Below are 20,160 nucleotides of genomic sequence, written 5' to 3'. Positions count from 1 at the left end.
AGGTCTCCTCAAAGCTGTATTTTTGCACCTGCACAGACACCGATGACATGGCCTCATCGCAGCTTCAAAACCACAACTCCCTTCAAAATGTTACCCGAGAATGGCCATTGATTTTCAGTGCATTTGAACAAATCCGATTTGGATTGCAGCCTCAACGCCCATTCCATTTGGCCCAAGTCACCACAAAGGGCAGCGGCAGCTACAATCTGTGGCCACTGAGGCGGCGTGCACCTGCAGCTCGTTTTCTCCACTGGTGCTTGACGGTGGCGGCTGGGTCTGTACGAAGCGGACATTAGCGGTGGTGCTTCACCTCGACAATTCTCTAAGAAATGTACTTTTAAATCATATATCCTCTTAAGAATGTATCCTTATTAAAATGCATTTTTAAATCATGTATCCGTCTAGGGATGTATCGTTATAAAAAAATTAAGTTTAAGAAAAACCTGTGTGAAAGTAGAAAGTAAAAAAAAACCCATGGATTTTTAAATACATTTTGTATTATTTTTTTACTTTATTATTTATAATTTATTCAGAATTGATGAGTAAAAAAATCGAAATATAGGGCGCTGGGCCTCACTGCCCAAATGTCGTCATCTCAATGGCAAATTTAAACGCCTCCAACAGAGTGAGCGGAAAAATTAAGCCATGGAGCGCAATTAATTCGAACCCTGGCCAATAACAAACCAGCGTTCCAAGGGTCACTTGCATCGAGACAGCCAAATGCAAATGAGCCCCTCCCTCCATAGAAAGCGCCGACCGCGCCCCAACCGCCCCAACCGCCCAGCCAGGAGTTAGACCTGCCAGCCGCCACGGGGTGGCTTGCTCACATTTTGTTTACAGCTCCCGATTTAAATATATATTTAGATACACGTTTACCCAGAAAAGCCTCACAAAGTCTCTTTTTCAGGGGGGTCCTGCAAATTTGTCGCGGTAGGGGGCGATGTTGCTGTTGCGTGTAATCCCAATTGAGTAATTTGCAGTTAAAGTTTCAGCATTGGGATGTTGAGCCAATACCACTTACATTGTATGAGGAAAATAAGAGAACAAACCCAATATTCTTTACAAAAACCCAGCATTGAAAAGCACCCTGGTCGGTAATCAAACCCAGGGCCTGCTTGCTGCGCTGCCTCCATGCCACCCATGCGTTTCACGCTTAACAAAGTGGACAGTCAGGCCCATATTAGTGCCGAAGATACCAGCGCTGCCAGTTCCACATCAGAACTGCGCAGATTTCCATTACAGAAGGCCGCGTGGAAATATATCTGCTGTTTGTTGAATTGCATTGGGAGAAAAAAACGGTTAAATTCAAACATGGGCAAATGTTTTTTTTTGCATAATTCAGCTCAGTGCTGATATATTGAAGATTCGTGTTCGCACTGTGCGAGAAATAGCAGCGTTCCATCTGATAGGGCCGTGATGCAACAAGACAGACTCGGGGCCGAGCCTGTTATTACGGAGTGGGGGGGTGGCCACAGATAGAGCTCGTGATGGAATGACAGCCGGGAAGGAACAACCAAAAGAGAGATGGAACGATAGGCGTGGTTGGGAAATACCGATATAGCTGCACATGTTGGTGAGCAATGGAACGAGCACAGTGTGATTCAGCATAATAATAATAATGCCCGATACCAGCAAGCCACGCACAGTCTCAAGACCTTTTTAGGAGGGTCCTGTATTGGGATGTTTGGCCAATGCGACCCCTTCGCATGTAGGAGGAAACCAGGTGACGAGAGCCATGAATGTGAGGGGATATCAACAAAAGCTCTGCACAGATCGCTTTACAGATGCTCTCCTGGTTCCCTCGCAGAACCGAAGCTGCAACACTGCGGGATACTCAGGCAGTCTCCCATCCGAGTGCTAACCATGCTCAACCGTGCCTAGGGATGATGACGGCACTCAGGATGCTCAGCGTGTAACCTTTTCTCAACCCACCGCTGGACGTGGTCCTCCGTCATCGGGATTATTTGACCATACTTCACCACGCCGGTCAGTGCGGGTCGGACAAGGGCGGATGCGAGACCCCAAGGCGGGTTCAGACATCACTCGAAAACTCAGGTCGCGGGGGTTCGCGGCGGAGCGCGCTAACCACCGCGCCACAGCAGAGAGACCCGGAGCGCTGCGAGGGGCGGACGGGAGGGAGCACCTGCAGTGGACGACGACCGGGCCGGCCTCGGGCGGGTTGAGGCTGCGCACGCGGCGGATGAAGGCGAGCAGCCCCGTGGCGTAGTAGGGGACGCCGTGGTCAGGCCAGCCCGTGAAGTGGAACTGCTTCACCTCCTGCACTTCAAAGTATCCCGTCTGCACGCGCGCACGGGCGACACACGTCCACGGCCCCGTCCACCACCGAGCGCCACCCAGGGAGGGGATGGGGTGAGGGGGTGCAGCGAGGCCGCCTGCGCCGGTGTCTTTGAACATTCCTCAGACGCCGATGGAATTATCGACCCGTTTTATGTGCGTGTGTATGTGTGTGTGTGCGGGTGGGGAGCGGTAGTGTAGTGGTTAGCGCGCTGCACTATGAACCTGGCGACCCGGGTTCAATTCCCGCTCACGGCAAACACCAGTGACGATTATTTGAACCGGTCCTGGGCCTCCCCTAGGTCGACTCAGCCTCAAATGAGTACCTGGTGCGGTGTGTAAACATCGCCGCTAGGGAGACAAAGGCGGTCGGGCGTGGTGCTGGCCACCCACCCCCTCGTGTACCGTTCCGGCCTTCATAGGTGCTCGCTAATAGCACTTGCCCCTACAGTCTGTTAAGTCTATACGGGAGATCTTTGTCTTTTATCTTTGTGTGTGCGTGTGTATGTGTGTGTGCGTGCGTGTGTTGGTTGCCTGAAAGTGGGCGACTTGTGCAGGGTCACGCTTCAGTTCTTGTTTTGAAAAATAAAACCGAAATGCGCCGTGGAAAAAAAAAACACGATTCCGTGCTGGGTGGTTTGAGAGCATCTGACAAACTGCGATGTGGTGCGTGCGCGCGTACTCGTGAATGCGTATGTCCGTGTGCGTTTTTTATTCTGGCCATACCACTCACTCGTGCGCTGTCCCGACCTTTTCATAGGTTCCTCCCCTAGGTCAAGAGCCTGAAATGATTTGCCGATGCTTTGTGTAAAGATCAGCACTGGGGACACAGAAGTTATCGGGAGTGGAGCTGGTAACACCCAGCCCTTTGTGCAATGTGCTGGCCTTAATAGGTGCTCACCAACAGCTCTTGCCTCAACAATCTATGTAGGCTACAGGGAGGATTTCAGCATTTGCCTTTTTGGGTGTGCATGCATCTGTATTGAGAGAGGTGAAAGAGGTGGACACAAACCGAATAATGGACCTGGCTTCCTGGGCTTAATTCCCAGTCACAGACAGCATCAGTGACGGGCTTATCTTGACCTGTTCTGGGCCTCCCCGAGGTCAATTCGACCTTAATCGAGCGCCTGGTGCGGCACGTAAACATCACCACTGGCGAGACGGAGGGGGCCGGCCATGGTACTGGCCACATCACCCCCCTTGTGTGCTGTGCCGGCCTAAATCGGTTCTCACGAATGGCACTTTCCCCAGCCAGTGTATAAGGCTACACGGAACATCTTTGTCTTTGCTGAGTGTATGTGTGAGTGTGTGTGCAAATTGAGTGCCGTTTTTATATGCAAAGAAGTATTTTTTCAAGTCATGGCCTTGGTCGATGTTCGCAGCATTGTGCAGTGGCCTGCAGAGTTATTTACTTATTATTTGTGTGGTGCATTCGCAGCATTCATCACCCGTGTCAAGGTTTTCATCATTGTGTCACCGCCTGAACGCAAATACCCCTCTTCACTCTATCTACATAGAATGAATATCTGCAACGGTTCCACTATTCAAACCATTATGCAATCATCACTCACCGCACACATTCAATGCAGGCCGCGTGCATGTGTATAATAAACACAACATCGTCATCATCATCATTCCTCGTAATGCATCCCAGTAAACACATCTATTGCGTCATAAGAGAGCAGGACTTGAGCCAGACGCCCTCACTCAAAGGGATGATGGCCCCACTGTGAAGACTAATCATGGAGTGGCGGTCAAGGAACGGAATGCAAACGAAAAGACCCCCACCTTGGAGATGGAGCGATGAAATCAGTTCACGTGGAGGTGCTAGGGAGATGCTGTAACTTTGCATGACAGGGAGAGGTGGCAGTGGCATGGGGAGGCCATCGAGTAGTGGACTGACAATGGCGCATGATGATAACAAACCTTTACTGAATCCCAGGACAATTTCAGGAAGGTGCTGCTGCTACGTTGGGATGTTTGACTAATTCCCATGAACGAGTGTAAGGCTTCTGGGGTACCACCCACAGGCGCGTACAAAAGGGTGACACTCAAAGCTGCGCACAAATAGAGTACAGAATCCATTGTCGTGCTGCCAGATCCTCATCATCTTTGGCCAAATTACCAGTGACGTCCACCAATGATGAATCAAAATTTATCTGCATAATTTCTTTATCAGCCATCTTATTCTCTAAAAGTGTATATGTGTTTGTGAGTGTGTGCAGGTCTCTATATACAATATTGTGCAGGGCATATTTTATCCGTAGTCAGTGCGCTCAATTTTCAAAGTGGCGAACATGCTGCTGATACGCTATGCTCTATTGTGAGATATTAACAACTCAGCGAGGCCGTTGTTTTTAATGCTCAAATCGCTCCCACCAACAGTGTACTCTGTTATGGTTGACACATGTAGATGGAGTCAACATTGGGCTTGCATTCTCACTGCAGCACGTGGCTTTGGGAATCTGTTGCACTAATTAACTGCACCAATTCACTTCGTCCAATCGACCCTCTGAATAAAGTACCAACATTATTTGGCTCGACAACAATAATTTAGAAGGAGGAGGGGCTCATCCAGCCCGCTCCAGACCCCCCCCCCACCCCATCCCAAACTACAGGGCCGACCCACGCCCACGTAGGCACCACCGGCCGTGGCCACAGAGCGTCGTGGCTGCTGGGGCACGCACGCACATGCACGCGCATGTGCACGCACACACGCACACGCACCCTCTCCACGGTGAACGTGCGGATGACGTATTCGGCGAGCAGCTCGGTGTGCACGAGCGAGACGGTGAGGTCGCCGTGGACCTGCTCGTCCTCCGGCCAGTACTTGTAGCACTTCACCTGCGAACACAGAACGCGGCACGAGCGCTCGCACCGCTTTGCCGAGGCCAAGAAATGGTAGAATGCTGCCGTCGTACCTGTTCTCGGCAACCGTGATTTAAAAAAATATATATCCAGGTAAAGCCGCACACGGTCTTTCGCTACTGGACAGCGGAGCCCCGACCGTGGCTGCGGCACGGAGTGGGGGCCTTCGTCGACTGGGACGAGCGGTGTAATGGCCGGCTAATGGGAGCTCTTTGGACGCTTTCAATCAACCACGTCGCTCACCCTAGCGCCGCGGAGATGCGAGGTGGCCCCGGTTTCCTTCAGCTGGCTCCGTGCGCGCCCGTCTATCATCCAGCAGTGGACTGACAAACAGCTGTCCATGCGTATGCAGCATAACGCCACGTTCCGTAGTCAATGTTCCGACTTTAGATGCTTTCTTTCTGCTCTCCCTGCATGCCTGTGCCATGCGGAACCCTCCCTCCCCATAGCAAGCAGCCAGCTGGCCTCATACGATCAAGCGCGCTCCTCTGCGTGGCTTGCTGGCACACATGTGACGTGTATTAACCTCTTTTCACTGATGCATTACAGCCATATGCAGTGCACGACCCTCCCGGTACGAGTGGTTTTTCCATTGGTTATATGCCGAGCCGAGCCAGAACCAAACTATGACATGTGCACCTGGTTCATGTCCAAGCAGGGCCAGTGGCCTGGTTGACGAGGCTCGTTCATTGCTCGTGATATCAGTAACATGTCTTGAGTTTTAGAGTGGGACAAAAAAATTGGTGGCACCAGAGCCATGGCCCTGGCACGGCTTGGTTATACAGTGGAAAACGAAATACTTTAACCGGCCCGCAAATGTTCAAGGCTGTTTCCTTGAAGTAATCCAGCCTGGACACGTATTCCGCGAGTTGTGGTAAACAAGCTTGTATATTAGTTTTACTCTGCTTTCGTTGAGGAATTCAGGAAAGCATAACCCTCTGTGGCGTTTCCGTGCTGTACCGCACGCTGGTGTTGGCACGATGTCCGACAATTCGCCAAGGGTCTTTTGGTCTTCACAATCACAGAAAATCCCGAAGAAGCTCCTCACATGCCGAGCAAAACGTCAGACATCGTGCCGAACGACACGTGGCACAATCAAAGCACCCGTCGGATGGCTACGCAGCGGTAATGAAGAAGAGCGCTTTGGTTGCGATCCTCAATCACAAACGCGTGTCGGAGTGCAGGAGCGCGGTGTGCTTGGACTCAAAGGAACCCTGAGCCATGTGTTAGAATGACCAATATCGAGCTGGTGAACGGTTAAACTTTTTTTTTAAGGATTATCGTGAAATCTAGCAACACATAGCGCTCGACTGCCGGGGCACTTCCATGGAAAAATAAAATGATGGATTTCCGCTGTTCATTAGGGCGTTTTAGGTTGACTGGATATTAACTATAAACGAGGTGGTGCCGTAATCCGTGAAGAAAAAACAACATTCCGTGCTTTCGGTCAACTTGGGTCTTGGCAGTCGCGGAGCATCTTGATATAATCAGTCGTTTGCGATACTCATCATCGCTGCTGGCAATTAGCTGTAATCACCGGTCGCATTTGCGCGCGTCTAGATTTTTATGTTTTCATTTGTTAAGCTTACTTCTGTGCGCTCGGCACATAACGTGCGGCCCCCATATGATTTGCAACACAATGCAACTAAGTGGGAGTGAGTGCGAGTCAAGAGCTAACCACAAGAATTAGAAAATGACTTTTTGAGAACACGCGTTGAGAATTAATTGTTAAAGAGCAAACTGAGTTACAGAATGTATTACACACACCACCATTACAATCTCCATTTGCAAAGAAAGCTACCGGCTTCGTTTGAACAGCTACACCGAGGCAAATAGAAATAAATCAACGGTGCTGCTAATTTGTTTCTACAAGTGGAACATTATATCTGTATCAAGGTAAAGGTGCGGCCCTGGCTCTGCTTCTTCGCACCACTGCTGCAGGAAGGTCATCCACGAGGGGGAGCTCTAGAAAGCCCCTCTGGCTACAAGTCCTGGAAGAGGTGGGATCACTTATGCGTTACCCCACCGTGCCGGAACTGCTGAGATCACTTACCATGGCGTATCCGTTTAAACTGCCGGGTGGACAGGGACAGGAGGCATTTAAGAACCTTGCACCGTTCTTTCAACTGCCGTACCGGGAGATCGAATGGAACGGATTTTAAGTCCATTGCGCTAAAATTTGATTCAAAGCTTTCGTGACTGCAGGGATTCATATTCTTGGTTCTTTCGGTAAAGTCACGTATAAGGGAAATAATACAATAATAAAAATATAAAACAATAAAATTATCACGACGTTTCGACTGCAACGCAAGCTATCATCATCAGGTGTGAAATCCACAGCAAGATAAATTGAAAAAAATAAAAAATAAATCACCTTATGATGATTGCTTGTGTTGCAGTCGAAACGTCGTGAGAATTTTATTATTTAATATTTTTATGATTTTATAATTTCCCTTCTACGTGACTTTACCGAAAGAACCAAGAATGTGAATCCATTGCGCTAATCGTTGCACCGCCGTGGCAGCGTCCTTAATATCCGCCAAGCGAGCGGCCGCCGGTCTCCGGCGAGCTTTAGACGAGGCAACTCGGGCACGGCGAGGACGGCGCGTCACGGCCGTGCGGATTCACGCGCACGTCGAGCCGCATGGCCAGCGGGGGCGCAGGCGGCGACAGCGGCTCGCTAACCGCGCTCGCCTTGCAGCCCCAATTATCCGTCAAACTCTGAGCGAGCGTCGTCAATGTTTAAACAGCTCCAGCCGCAGCTGGCAATGATCTCACTCAGCGGCTGGACAGAGACGTGCGCGATTTGCTCCGCTCGTTCGAGAGCTCCTCGGACAAAATACGCAAACCGATGAAGCTCGACACCTTCACGGCTGCTAGAAAGGTTAAGGAGCAACCCTGCAATTTCCTGCTCACGCCACTGCTCGCGGAAAAGCCTCCACTAGAGGGAGCGCCAGAGAGCCCCTCCAGGGAGCTTCTCTCGATGGTGTTGGGTCTGCCTACTTTACCAGATGTCTTGATAGAAGTGGAATACCCACACTTTGCCACACCACGCATCATCTGTCAATCGACTAACTGTTGTGTACCCATGTATACTGCTGTTTGGACAGGTGGGGGGGGGGGGGTTAAAATAAATTGGCCTCGTGTTATAACTCGCAACCATTGCGAGTTTCAGTTGTGCATGATGCCATGGCAGGATGTCACGCATGCTAAACTCCAGAAATTGTCCAGCGACCCCCAATTAAATGCAGACCCTCGTAAACAAACTCGCAAGATAAACGATAAAAAATAACTTTGCGTAGCGTGACATATTCTCTGCCAAAACATTATCTTGGCGATGTAAAATAATTTTCCCTCATGGAAATATGAGGAAAGTGAAATGAAAGAAAAGGCGGCTCTGCACGGGAGAGGCCAAGGAGCCGGAAGGCCGAGGCTGTACTCACCCTGCCGACCTCCACCAGGTTGGTGACCATCACGATGCTGGCCGATTTCTCCTGCCACACCATCCGCCAGAAGTCGTACACCGTCTCTTGCATCGGGCCTGCACAGACAAAGATCCCCCGTATAGTCTCAACAGACTTTTTCAAGCAAGTGCTGCTTGTGAGCACCGATGTAAGGCAACACGGAACCCCAGGTGTTGGTGGCCAAGCACCACCCCCGGCCACCTTTGTCTCCCCAGTGCTGCTGTTGATACACGGCACCATGTGGTGATTTGAGGCCGCGTAGATCTAGGGGAGGCCCAGGATATTCACTACCCAGGACCAGGTCAAATATTCGCTCATGTTTGGCTCTGAGTGGACCTCGAACTCGAGTCACCAAGCTCCTAGCACACCGCGCGAACCACGAGACTACAATCCACACGTGTACAAAGACACATCCCCCGTAGAACCTCAATAGACTGTTGGGGCAAGTGCTGTTTGCGATCGTGCGCACACACACACACGTGGGGGGCATTGCTAGCTTTCTTCACCTGTATCTTTCTGAGCTGTGAGTTTCTCGTGCGGTGCGGCAGAGATTGAGCCAGATTGATTTGGCAGCAGCAGCAGCAGACTGCTGTAATGAGCAGGGCAGTGCCCGTGATGAGCCAGGCTTGCCACTGGATGTTATTTACGGTTCACCACTACACCAATTTCATTCCGCGACTTCATTCCGCAAGTGAACTGATAAAATATTGTCGTGCAATCGGTAATTAGATTTTTTAATTATTGATATTTAAGTGTCACACATACACCGCGACCACATTATACATACTATATGTGTAAAAGACAATTCCTTCTGTTTGCCTTGGGTCTAAATGCATATGCAGTTAGCGAGTGCCTATTAAGGCTTGCATGGCATTATATAGTGTGGTATATCCGGCACCACAATCTTTGCTTTTCTATCTCCAGTATAGATTTGTACACATCACACCATGTACTCATTTAAGGCTGAGTCAACCTAGGGGAAGTCAAGGACAAGTTCAGGCAGCACTTGCCACAGACACGAATGCCTAGCAATAGACTACCGTGTAGAATCCATTGTTCCAACACCTACTTTGTGCATACATACACAAAGCACAGAGATCCCCCATAAAGCCTTTATAGGCTGTTGAGGCAAGTGCTGCCAGCAAGCACCTGTGAAGGTTGTCACAGTGTACAGTGCTGACGTTTACTCACCACACCAGGTACTGATTTAAGACTGAGTCAACCTGGGGGAGATCCATACCACTCTTTTGTTAGCGGTGGCTTGGAATCACAGTCGGGCTGATAGGTTCACAGTGCAGTGCGTTAACCACTGCGCCACCGCTCCCCACGTACACACAAACGCAAGCACGCACACAGGAGGCGGCAGGGTAATACGTCTCTCACTCAGGAGAGAGGAGAAACTGCAGAGCTATTTATTATTGTAATAACTGGTTGTGCAACGATGATAAACCTCACGTCACCCTTGGCAGAGGGCTTAACAATTTCCTGCCAGAGCCACTAAAACGTCCCAGACACACGGGCAGCCGTTCAGATGCCGTTGTGTAATCTCCGCGGGTACCCCCGCACGAGTGTCTTGCAACGGCAGATTTCAATGTTTGCTCTCTGATCCGAAGACGGAGGTGGTGTTGCTATTTTTTTTCCGTTCAGTTATTTGATTTTTTTTTTACCAAGAGTGTAAATTTAGTCACCATCTTGGATTGTATTCACCTCGTGGACGGCAGTCGGTGGAGTTCCCGTCGCCTCTCGGTCGCTCTCTTCGCGTCGCCGACCAACGCAGCCAAACATTCAGTCACGTGCTCTTCGTTGTCAAATGCTGGTGGAGGAGCGTGCAAATAAATGCTTCTTCTACGCTATAATCAGCTCAGCCAATCAGTGAGATCAGTAAATCATCTTGTACACATTTGTAGCTAATTGCCATGTTTAGGTCTTCCTCGGCGCATTGCAGCATCTCATCTTCGTGCCGACCCCCGTTGATTTCGCATTTGTCACGGTCAGCCACGCTTTGGTCTTTCATGGGCAGCAGTGGCAGTCGTCTCGTCGCGGTCTGAACAAACTTGTCCGAGCCCAACCAGCCAACCTCACGCAGGGACCGTTTTTAAAGTAGGGCAATATAAAAAATAAAGGTTTAAGAAATTGCGAGTGAACGTTAAACGCTAAAGCGAGTAATAAAAAATGAAAAAGATATTTATTTATTTTTTACCTACGTGACTTTACCGAAAAAACCTAAGAGTATGAATCCTTGCAGTCACGAAAGCTTCAAATCTAGAGCTAAAGCGAGTAACGCCGCTCCATGCGTTCGTCTCGCGTGCATTCCGCTAGGGGACCCGGCCGCCGTGTGGACGAGGGGCCGCTGTGACGCCCGCCGCGTCGTCGTGCTGAACTTCTATGCCAACGATGTTGGACTTGGATATAAGAATTAGAAAGGGGGGTTGAGCCTTTTTCATTCGAGGCTAACCCCCCCCCCCCCCAACCTCTCTGAAGCTACAGAGGCTGCTGCATCTCGAGCCCCAGACAGAGAGAAGGGACCCCTTTTGTTTTCGCCTTGCTCACTGCCGGGCTAAGTGCTGTGAGTGACCTCTGTGACACACTCTCTCGCACCTTCGGATCCACATTCATTTCTCCTTCAGCAAGCTCGGAGACCAGAATCCGTGGCAAATAGTCGAGGTTAAGCTGACAAACAAAACACTTCACTCATTTCGTCCATTAATTTCGCGTCGGCAGCTGGGCTTGCCACCTGTCTTGATTTACCCAGGGACTTCCACTGTTTGATGTAGCTGCTGTTGCTGGGATATCGACAAGTCTTCCCGGGATTTTTGTCAATCTCGTTTTTTATCAGTTGCGTAACAATCCACCGATGGAGACAATGCATTTACATGCAGGATTCCACGATATATCCTTGTCCTTGCGCTATACATCCCAGATTGTATCTCAGAGGTGGCAACTCTTTTGGCGGCTATGCGTTTCGGTGTATCGGGCGCCATTTGCTACGCCCAGGAGCTTTGAGTCGGCTTTTCTCCGGCATCACCGGGACCACGGCGCGGGAGCAGGGTTGCGATTTCCGCATGGAAAATGCGGAAGGAGGGTTCAAATTTTCCCGCATTTTTGCTAAAGTCAACCGCAAACGGTGGAAAGACTACTCCTATGACCGCGCGCTTTTAACAACACGTTAATGCGTTCTATTGGAAAGGATACATGCAAGGCCCAGCATCACGTAGGGCTTTGAGTTACTGATTGGAATGAATATATGATTTCCGCATTTCCGCACAAGAACCACATACTTTATTCAAATGCGGAGCCGTGATTACGAGCACATGTACATGATGTATCCTTTCCAATAGAACGCATTAACGTGTTGTTAAAAGCGCGCGGTCATAGGAGTTGTCTTTCCACCGTTTGCGGTTGACTTTAGCAAAAATGCGGGAAAATTTGAACCCTCCTTCCGCATTTTCCATGCGGAAATCGCAACCCTGCGCGGGAGGGCGCGGGAGAGGGAGGGGTGCGGGAGAGGGAGGGGGGGCGCGGGAGAGGGGGAGCGAGGGGGAGAGCCAGACGGGCGCCGCCGGCACAGCGCTGTCACCGCACCAACACCGCACCAACACCGCACTAACACCGCACTAACACCGCACCGCCTATTCCCCTCCCCCTGGGTGCACACAAATCAGAAGTGAGCGTGTGCGATACTCACCGCCGAAAATGTAATTTCTGCTCGATCCGCATTCAATTAGCGACGGTGTTGTTTGCATGAATCCATTTACATCGTGCACGTCCGTAACCCTCGGTAACTTATTTTTTTCAAAAGCGCCAAAGCCATCCGGTTTGAACGAGGGGGCCGCTGCGCCGCGAGGCACCATTGTTTGAGCTCACGAACCGCTCCCTCAAGTTGGCTGCGTGCACGGAAGAAGCCCACTCCACTTCGAGCTGAGTTTGTCCGGACGCTCTGCTCAAAAGAATACTTTGTCAAAATTGTTGCACAGATGTACGTGTGCGCCTTTAATTGCGGAAGATGCAAACGAATATCTTTTGGCACAGAGTGTAATTGAAACATGCAATTGCAATGCAACAAAGTGAACAAAGAAGGATGTCAAGCTGGGCTCCCGATAAGTACGGGCGAAACAAAAGTCACATACGAACATCTTGTTCGCTCGTTGAAAAAAACAATTATTACATGAATAGAGGACACAGGAGCTGCAGAATGTGTACCTTGGGCAAATGTTGATTGGGATCAACCCCGGCACGAGAGTAAGCCTTACACAAAGGCCCTCTCGAGGGTGTTTGGCCTCGTAGCGGACAGGCCCCACAACACGGGGCTTGCCCATCAACTCACGGTGTTGCACTCATTTATGCTGCTGCTGGGCAGAGGTGGCAGGATGATTTAATCACCTGCCCCGTTGTTTCAAGTGCCGAGCCGAGAGATGGAATTGAACCGGTGCCCTCTGGATTGCAAGTCACAGTGTGCTGACTATTGCAGTCGAGTGGCATTGAGTGGGAAATCCAGATACCATCAGACGACAACTCACAACACTCATCTCCGCTCTGCTGGTTTGCTCTCATTTGTTGATGTTTTATTCTTTGGTTCTTTCGGTAAAGTCACGTATAAAGATAAAATAATAAATTAAATAATAGCATACTACGACGTTTCGATTGCAACACAAGCAATCGTCATCAGGTATAAAAGAAATAGCAACAAAAATCTAACCAGAAAACTATAGACAGACATATAAGCAGACATACATCATAAAGATGCACAGAGAGAGAACACGTAGTCACGAAAGCTCCAAAATTAAGATTGTTGATGTTTGGATTAAAGTCGGAGATGTCCTCATTAAATGTTTACTTTTGCCTTTCCTTTGGTACTATGGGCACTGTCATGTGCAGTAAGTGGATTTCGTCAGACATACAAGGTATTGCTTTGGCAAAAAATTGACTAAAGTGCCAATTAAAGAGGCTTTTCAAAGAATTTAGAATGACATAAAAAAGAAAGCTCCGAAATTGATCCTCGCATATAGAGTTTGGGCAGTTCACCAGCATTGTTTGACGCAAGCCTGACACTGCTGATGAGACATTGAATGCCAAAACCAGTACCAGAGTTTGCTTGTATTGAACCAAAGCTGCTGATAAGATACACTCTCCAAAAATTCCGCGTGAATGATAGGTTCTCTAAAATATACTTTCATTTGGGGAGAAACAAATATGGGAACGATGCCTTTATAAATAAATAAAATGGCAGCCACAGCCAGTGGATTGTCTCAAAACAATGGAACAAATGTAAAAGCAATCGCTTAAAATGAAAGAACGCACGAACATTACATTAATTAGGGAAGTATGATGAAAATTGCAAATGTTAAATGCGCATTACGGCAGCATTGTTATTCATCTCATCACAAGTTGCACGACGCACGTCACTACCTTTTATAGGATTAAAGTAAAAAAATAATTAATTCGCAGCACGAATGCCAACCACCCACACTTTTTGAGCAAAATTCCAGGCCATTATTTTCATGAAATGCACTCATTTGTGCACAGAACTTCGCCCATTGTTTAATTGAATACATCTGGGAGCACGCGCAGTGCGGGGGGGGGGGAGTGACAAACGGATTTTTTTGCAAAGCGGATTCGAATTATGCCGGAATAAAAAAAAAAGCCTTTCTAAATGAAATTACTATTTATATTTTTAACAAGAACAATACGGCCATAAATCTCAGACGACACGAAAACGAAAGTAAAATGGGGTATTGATCACTCATCAAAATCTCTACGACGAACACACGCGGGGCGGCGGTGGCGTCAACGACGACGAGGACGACGAGGAGGAGAGAACCGCCGCTCGCTGCCCTGCGCGGCGCCCGGAGCTCGCGGCCCGTGAAGCCTTCAGCCGCGTCGGGGGTTTATTAAGCACGAGGTAATGGGCCATTAATTTACAGCGCTGCTGCTGCTGCTGCTGCCTGCTATGTACACCGCGCGTCTCAGCAAGCGTTGGGGAACGGAGCCCAGGGTGCTTTTAATACCATTACCCCGCGCGCATACGCCGCCTGACTGCTAAGAGAGGACGCTGCTCAGCGGCAGAACCTCATTATAACCGAGTGGAACGGAGGATAAGCTTTCAGTTCATTATAAACGATTTCTATTGTGTCCCCACCCCGCACCCACGCACAGCAAATTATGCAAATTGTTATTTGCCGCGGCCTAATGTACACATTTTGTTGCGTCGAAGTGTGCCGAAATATGGACCGAGTTAATAGGCGGCGAAAAAACCGAGGCTTTTGTCAGGTTGGGGAGGGGAGCGAGAGGAGAGGGGCGAAGGAGCGACGGGAGAATGGGGATCGGGAATCAGAAATCCTCTGTTGTGACCTCGATCCCAAGGTAGGGCAAGCTTTGTGCCACTGTTTCCTTACGGATGGAAAGATGATCAGCAATATGAGTGCACGTCCATGTGAGGAATGGCAAGCGAGCCAGTGGATGGCTTCAGGTGAATATCTGAAAATCTGCCGGCGAAATGATGGAGGCAGGTGGTAGCGTTACTACGCTGCGGCCCGTGGTTTGAGATTGGTGATCGCAGTCCCACCCTGGGATAATCTCAATAGTCTATCGGTGAAGAAGATTGCCACGCACCTGCCGTGCGACGCCTGTGCCACTGTTAACCTCGTACCACAACACCCAGGTGCCGTGCCACTCAGTACCGCCATATCGCTTGTCGTGGCACGGTGCAGCATACAACACGGGCCCTCTGACCCTCCGAGGCCCAAGTTTAATTCCACATCACCAATGGCAGAGTCCAACATTGCACAACACAGCTAAGTGCTGTATAGATTCCCAACACTTCCCAGTTGTAATAACATCTCCATGTTTTCTCAAGATTTATGGAAATAAGACGTTGAGGAGGTAGTCAATTAGATAGTTTAAGAAATTAAGATAGGATGAAAAGAACAGGGCTCACCGATGATGATTATGCAGCTGATAAAGCAACGGAAATCAAGTGGAATTGGGCAGCACTAGTCATGAGGTCATGAGAGCAGCTGACGAGAGATGAGAAATTAAAATAACTCCGTTGGAGCAGAGACCAAGAGAAGGGAGGAGAAGCAGAAGGAGATAGCGGCAACAGCGGCGGCAGCAGCAAGACAACATCACAAAGGTCGGAGGTCACGACCGGACAGGATGGATTGGGGAGAGAATTGGGGAGGCCTTCACCTGGCGGTGGGGAGTTACTTGGCGACGACAACAAGAACAAGACAAAGTGCAGAGAGAACCCTGGGCTCGAGCCGCCATCATTCCCACGTACCTTGCGTTGCGACGTACTGCCGCGGCCTGTGGTAGCCCTGAACAGAGACAAACGGAGAGCTCACAGTCAGCACCGAGGCAGCAGCGAGAGCGAGCAGCGAGCATCCCGCCCGCATCACGCCCAGCACCCACGCGGCAGCGCGGAGGGAGACGCGGGCAATTAGCAGCGCTGACACCACAAGGTGCCGAACCATAATGGTTACATGCTTACTTGTCTGTTTTTTAACGTAAGCAAATTGTGATACCCGCGGAAGCGACAATAAAGCAGAGCTCAGCGATTAGGCAGAAACGGCTGTGGCGTACCTCAGTGTCACGAACGCTTTTTGTCGTGTAGGAGCGCTACCATTGTGGTTTATTATTTTTTTTGTGAGTTGAATCGAGCTAGCGAGAATGGGGAAAACGGGAACATGCGTCCCGCGCACCCCACACGCAAGCCTCAGGGGGTAAGTGGCGCTTTAGGGGAAGGAGGGAGTCGAGCCTGCATCTCGGCGCAAGTGCGGGCGAGGCAGCATCCACATAATTGGATATGCAACGTCGTCGCTACGATCTTTTTATAAATTTGAGAACGCGCATGCACACACGCATTCAACGGGAATTTAATTTATCTGGCGCGTCATTCCGTGACTTTGTTTCCGAGAAATGCGAATTCTTTTTTAATTACGACTCAAATTTGTAAGCACGCATGATTCGTATTAATTGGTGTTCAGCGGGAATGTACTTTCGTGTTTATTTGTTGCACTTCATTTGATTTACATGAGCGAAGACACTGTTATCCAAGCGTGTTGTGAACACAGGGATGTACTCGTGTCCTTACAATGTACTACGTCCACAACAATTCAAAACAAATCTATGGCTCACTCGGAATACAAATCAGACAATATTGCTATCGTCTAAAAATATCCTCTTCATCATCGTCGTCGTTTGGTTTGTTACACAGGGCCACCTCGAGAGAGGTTGGAGGTTTAATGGGCAACTTTCCCCAGGCCTCACACAAAAGAGGGGATGTTTTTTTCCGCTTTGAATTAGCGGCTAGCCCCGCATGCCATTCCGCCCTGGGCCTCCATCTCCGGGCCTCCAGGAACATTTGGGCGGCACTGATGTTAAACATGCCAGTGGGTCTCCTGGGCGTTAGGGCTGTGACGATGCAATCTATTTCCAAGCTAATGATGCGCGCGCGCGTCACAGTCCCCGCGTCTTCTACGCGCGTGCGCTGCCCGTTAGGTGAAAGGAACTTGCGTCGATGAAGTTGGCGTTGATGTAGTCGGAGTGAGGGTTGGCATCCAAGGGCTGCAGCAACACCCTGGAGTGGTCGTCTGGGGGAGTGCAAAGAAGCACGGGGGAGGGGTCGTGGCGTCATTGATATATCCAAGGTAATGCAAGTCATTTATCCAGGCACGCTTCGTTGACTCTCTAGACCCTTCAAGAGGGCCCTGCAGTCGGATGTTTGGCCAATGCAATTTTTGAGGAGTGTTCTGTGTGGGAGGAAACTCGATTACCCAGAGAAACCCCACACGTACGAGGGTTTACAATGGCAATACAATTTGTATTTATATACCGTCTCAATGCAAGCGCATCTCAAGGTGCTGTTCCACGCAGTGGGACATGACCGCTCTGGGGAAAGGAGTCACATTTATTATTATTTTATAAAGATAAAAGGACAGTCAGTGATAGGCAGAGAAGAAGAGCCTGGAATTGAACGGGGAGCAGATGGGATCATGAACCCACTCCCATCTCCTGGCCAACGGGTTTGAGAGTTTCACAAATGTGTACGTGATCCACTAACCCTTGGCTCACAAACGCTGGGCACCATGCGTGTGCATCGCCATCGTGAGATGTGGAAGCTGGGAAGATTGAGAGCGATGCGCAAGGTCTCTCCGCCAACAATCCCATCCCCCTCAAGGATTCAATTTTGAAAGGAAGGAAATTATACCTGGGCCGATAGGATATTCAACGGCCCCATTGTAGGGATCACATTATTATTATTATGAATGCGAGCGGCCGCACGTCATTCCATCAGATGATGGAATGGCGTGCGGCCTCTCGCGGTGGCACGGCCCAGAACAATTACCGCAAACTAAATTAATTAACTTTGCAACTAAGTCACGTGAAAATGCATCACACCCACGTGCACTTTCTTATGTTTTCATTAATATAAGAGTCGGCCACTTTTCGGTCGTTGCTGTTGTTGTTGTTTTTGCCATTCACTAAACGAATTACACAACAGCTGCTGAGCAGTGCATTGGATGGGCTCCGGTGGATTCCCGGCGCCGCTAGCCGGGACTCACAGGCGATGATGTTGCCGTAGCGGTTCTTGCCCCGGTTCTCCTCCTTCTTGGCCACCTGCCAGGGCGCCGACTGCCCGTCCAGGAAGCTCTGCGGTGACACCGTTAACGCACCACGGCCTCGCGTTAATGGAGCGCCGCTCAGAACGCGGGGGAGCGCACGGAGGGCGGTCGCCCTCGCCACATTGCCAAAAGAAACCGCTTCACGGAGATCTCACAGGACCGGAAGAATAACCATATCGTCCGGATAATGACGCACCTGTTTCCCATGCGTCTCGTTATCCGGTTGCTGTGTGTGACCAGATTTGTACCGCTTTATAGTCTAGATAATACGGTGAGAATGTAGATATATTGTCTTGAGTGGTATGTTGTTCAGCAACTGACAAGAAACTGGACATTTAATACGATCTTGGGAACCCCAGGACAGGTGGCGACAGTGGACAAACCATCAAGGCTACCGTGGCACCCATGTGAGACACACACAAACACAGTCACTTCTGTGATGATACTTTCGCATGAGCAGCTCAGCCACTTCTGTCACTGAACGAGCCTTCTGGCAGTTTCAGAAGTGATGGTGTGGCTGTGTGAATGTGGCTGCCCGCCAAAGGCAAATGAAAGTCCTATTGGACTCTCAGTACGGGGAAGAAGGTTACACAGCGAGTGAGCGAGCGAGAACAAGGATGCAAATATCGAAGCTCTGACCTCGTACTCCTCCTTGAAGCCGCAGCCCTCCGTCGTCTTCATCTGGTTCATGTGCTGCAGTAGGTCGGCCACGCGGATCGCCGTGCGCATCTGCGCCGGCGGGTACATCAGCTCGCCGGCCGGCACCGGCGCTGGCCCAAGGCGGTAGCCGGCATCCTTGGCACGCCCGCCCGCGTGGTAGCTCCCCTCCGGGCCCTGCTGCTGGCCTCCGGCGCGGTAGGCCGCCTCGTTGGCCGCCTGCCCCGAGCGGTACGCGGCGTCGTTGGCGGGTGGCGGCGGCGCCCGGTACGCCGCCGGGTCCGGGCCCCGGCCACCGGCGTGGTAGGCCGCGTCGCCCGGCGCGGCCCCCGCGCGGTACGAGGCCTCGCCGGAGACCTGCGGCCCCCGGTACGCCGGCTCCTTGCCGCGGCTCCCGGTTTGGTAGGCGGACTCGGGGCCCGGCGCGTGGCGCCCGGCGCGCGCCGCGTGTGGCAGCGTGTGCGCGCTCGACGTGACGCTGGGCGGGAGGCTGTGGCTCCCCGGGTCGAGCAGGATGCCCGAGTCGGAGAGCCCCGCGTGGCTGTCGTCTGCAACGAGCGGGGGGCGAGGGTCGGCACGAGAGAGGAGCCGCTGTGCATGCCGTGTGAACATGCATATGTGTGCATGCGTGTGTGGGTGTGTTCGCGTGAGGATGTGCGTGCGTCGATTGTACACGGCAAACGTAAAGATGCAGTTCTGCAAATGCTCGCTTGCTGGATGCTCGCATCATAAGTTTCCCGGCGCATGTGTTGCTAATCTAATAACCGTGTTTCTAAAAGGTGTCATTATATCCAGCTTCCACTGTAATATATTTTTAATGATAATAGCCCGAGCAGTATGTTTGTATTCGTAGCAGCATTGTTTAGTGAGCTTACCGATCAAACAAGTCAGACCTTCGCACGCCAGTTTAACTTAACCTTGCCACGGCCGTTGTTGGCCATTCTCGAGTTGCACGCACGCGTTGCGGTGGCACACAGGCCACCACCAATCATTGCCGGGGACAAGGCCACGTGCCAATTATTCAGGCTTTTAATGAAATACCGTAATTGAAAAGGATTTGGTGCTTTATACGTAACATAAAAAGCCAATAGGTAATAAAAATGCATACAAAACAATGCAATTTAAAAGCTTGGGACGCGTCCGTGGCCTTGCGCTATAATTCTGATGCACTGCGCTCGGCCGCTGAGATGAGCAGTAAAACCTGTGGGGGTTTTACTGCGCTTGGAAAATGACGCATGGCATGGTCAATGCAGCAA

The 20,160-nt window shown here is 50.5% G+C and overlaps 1 protein-coding gene across 1 annotated transcript in view; it reads right to left on the bottom strand.

The window, feature by feature from the left end:
- The window catches only part of LOC133353379 (receptor-type tyrosine-protein phosphatase kappa-like), a 189,203-nt gene that overhangs the window by 35,949 nt on the left and 133,094 nt on the right, over positions 1-20,160 (bottom strand). The window contains 7 exon segments of the mRNA XM_061569582.1: positions 2,144-2,298; positions 5,023-5,139; positions 8,607-8,704; positions 15,904-15,940; positions 17,139-17,215; positions 18,188-18,275; positions 18,887-19,452. Coding sequence (XP_061425566.1) covers positions 2,144-2,298; positions 5,023-5,139; positions 8,607-8,704; positions 15,904-15,940; positions 17,139-17,215; positions 18,188-18,275; positions 18,887-19,452 — 1,138 coding nt within the window.

This window comes from Lethenteron reissneri, chromosome 43 (assembly GCF_015708825.2).
Source record: "Lethenteron reissneri isolate LAM-NWPU_2019-01 chromosome 43, ASM1570882v1, whole genome shotgun sequence".
Taxonomy (NCBI): domain Eukaryota; kingdom Metazoa; phylum Chordata; class Hyperoartia; order Petromyzontiformes; family Petromyzontidae; genus Lethenteron; species Lethenteron reissneri.
The sequence above is the reverse complement of the archived record's forward strand: the minus strand, read 5'-3'. Positions and strand labels throughout refer to the sequence as shown.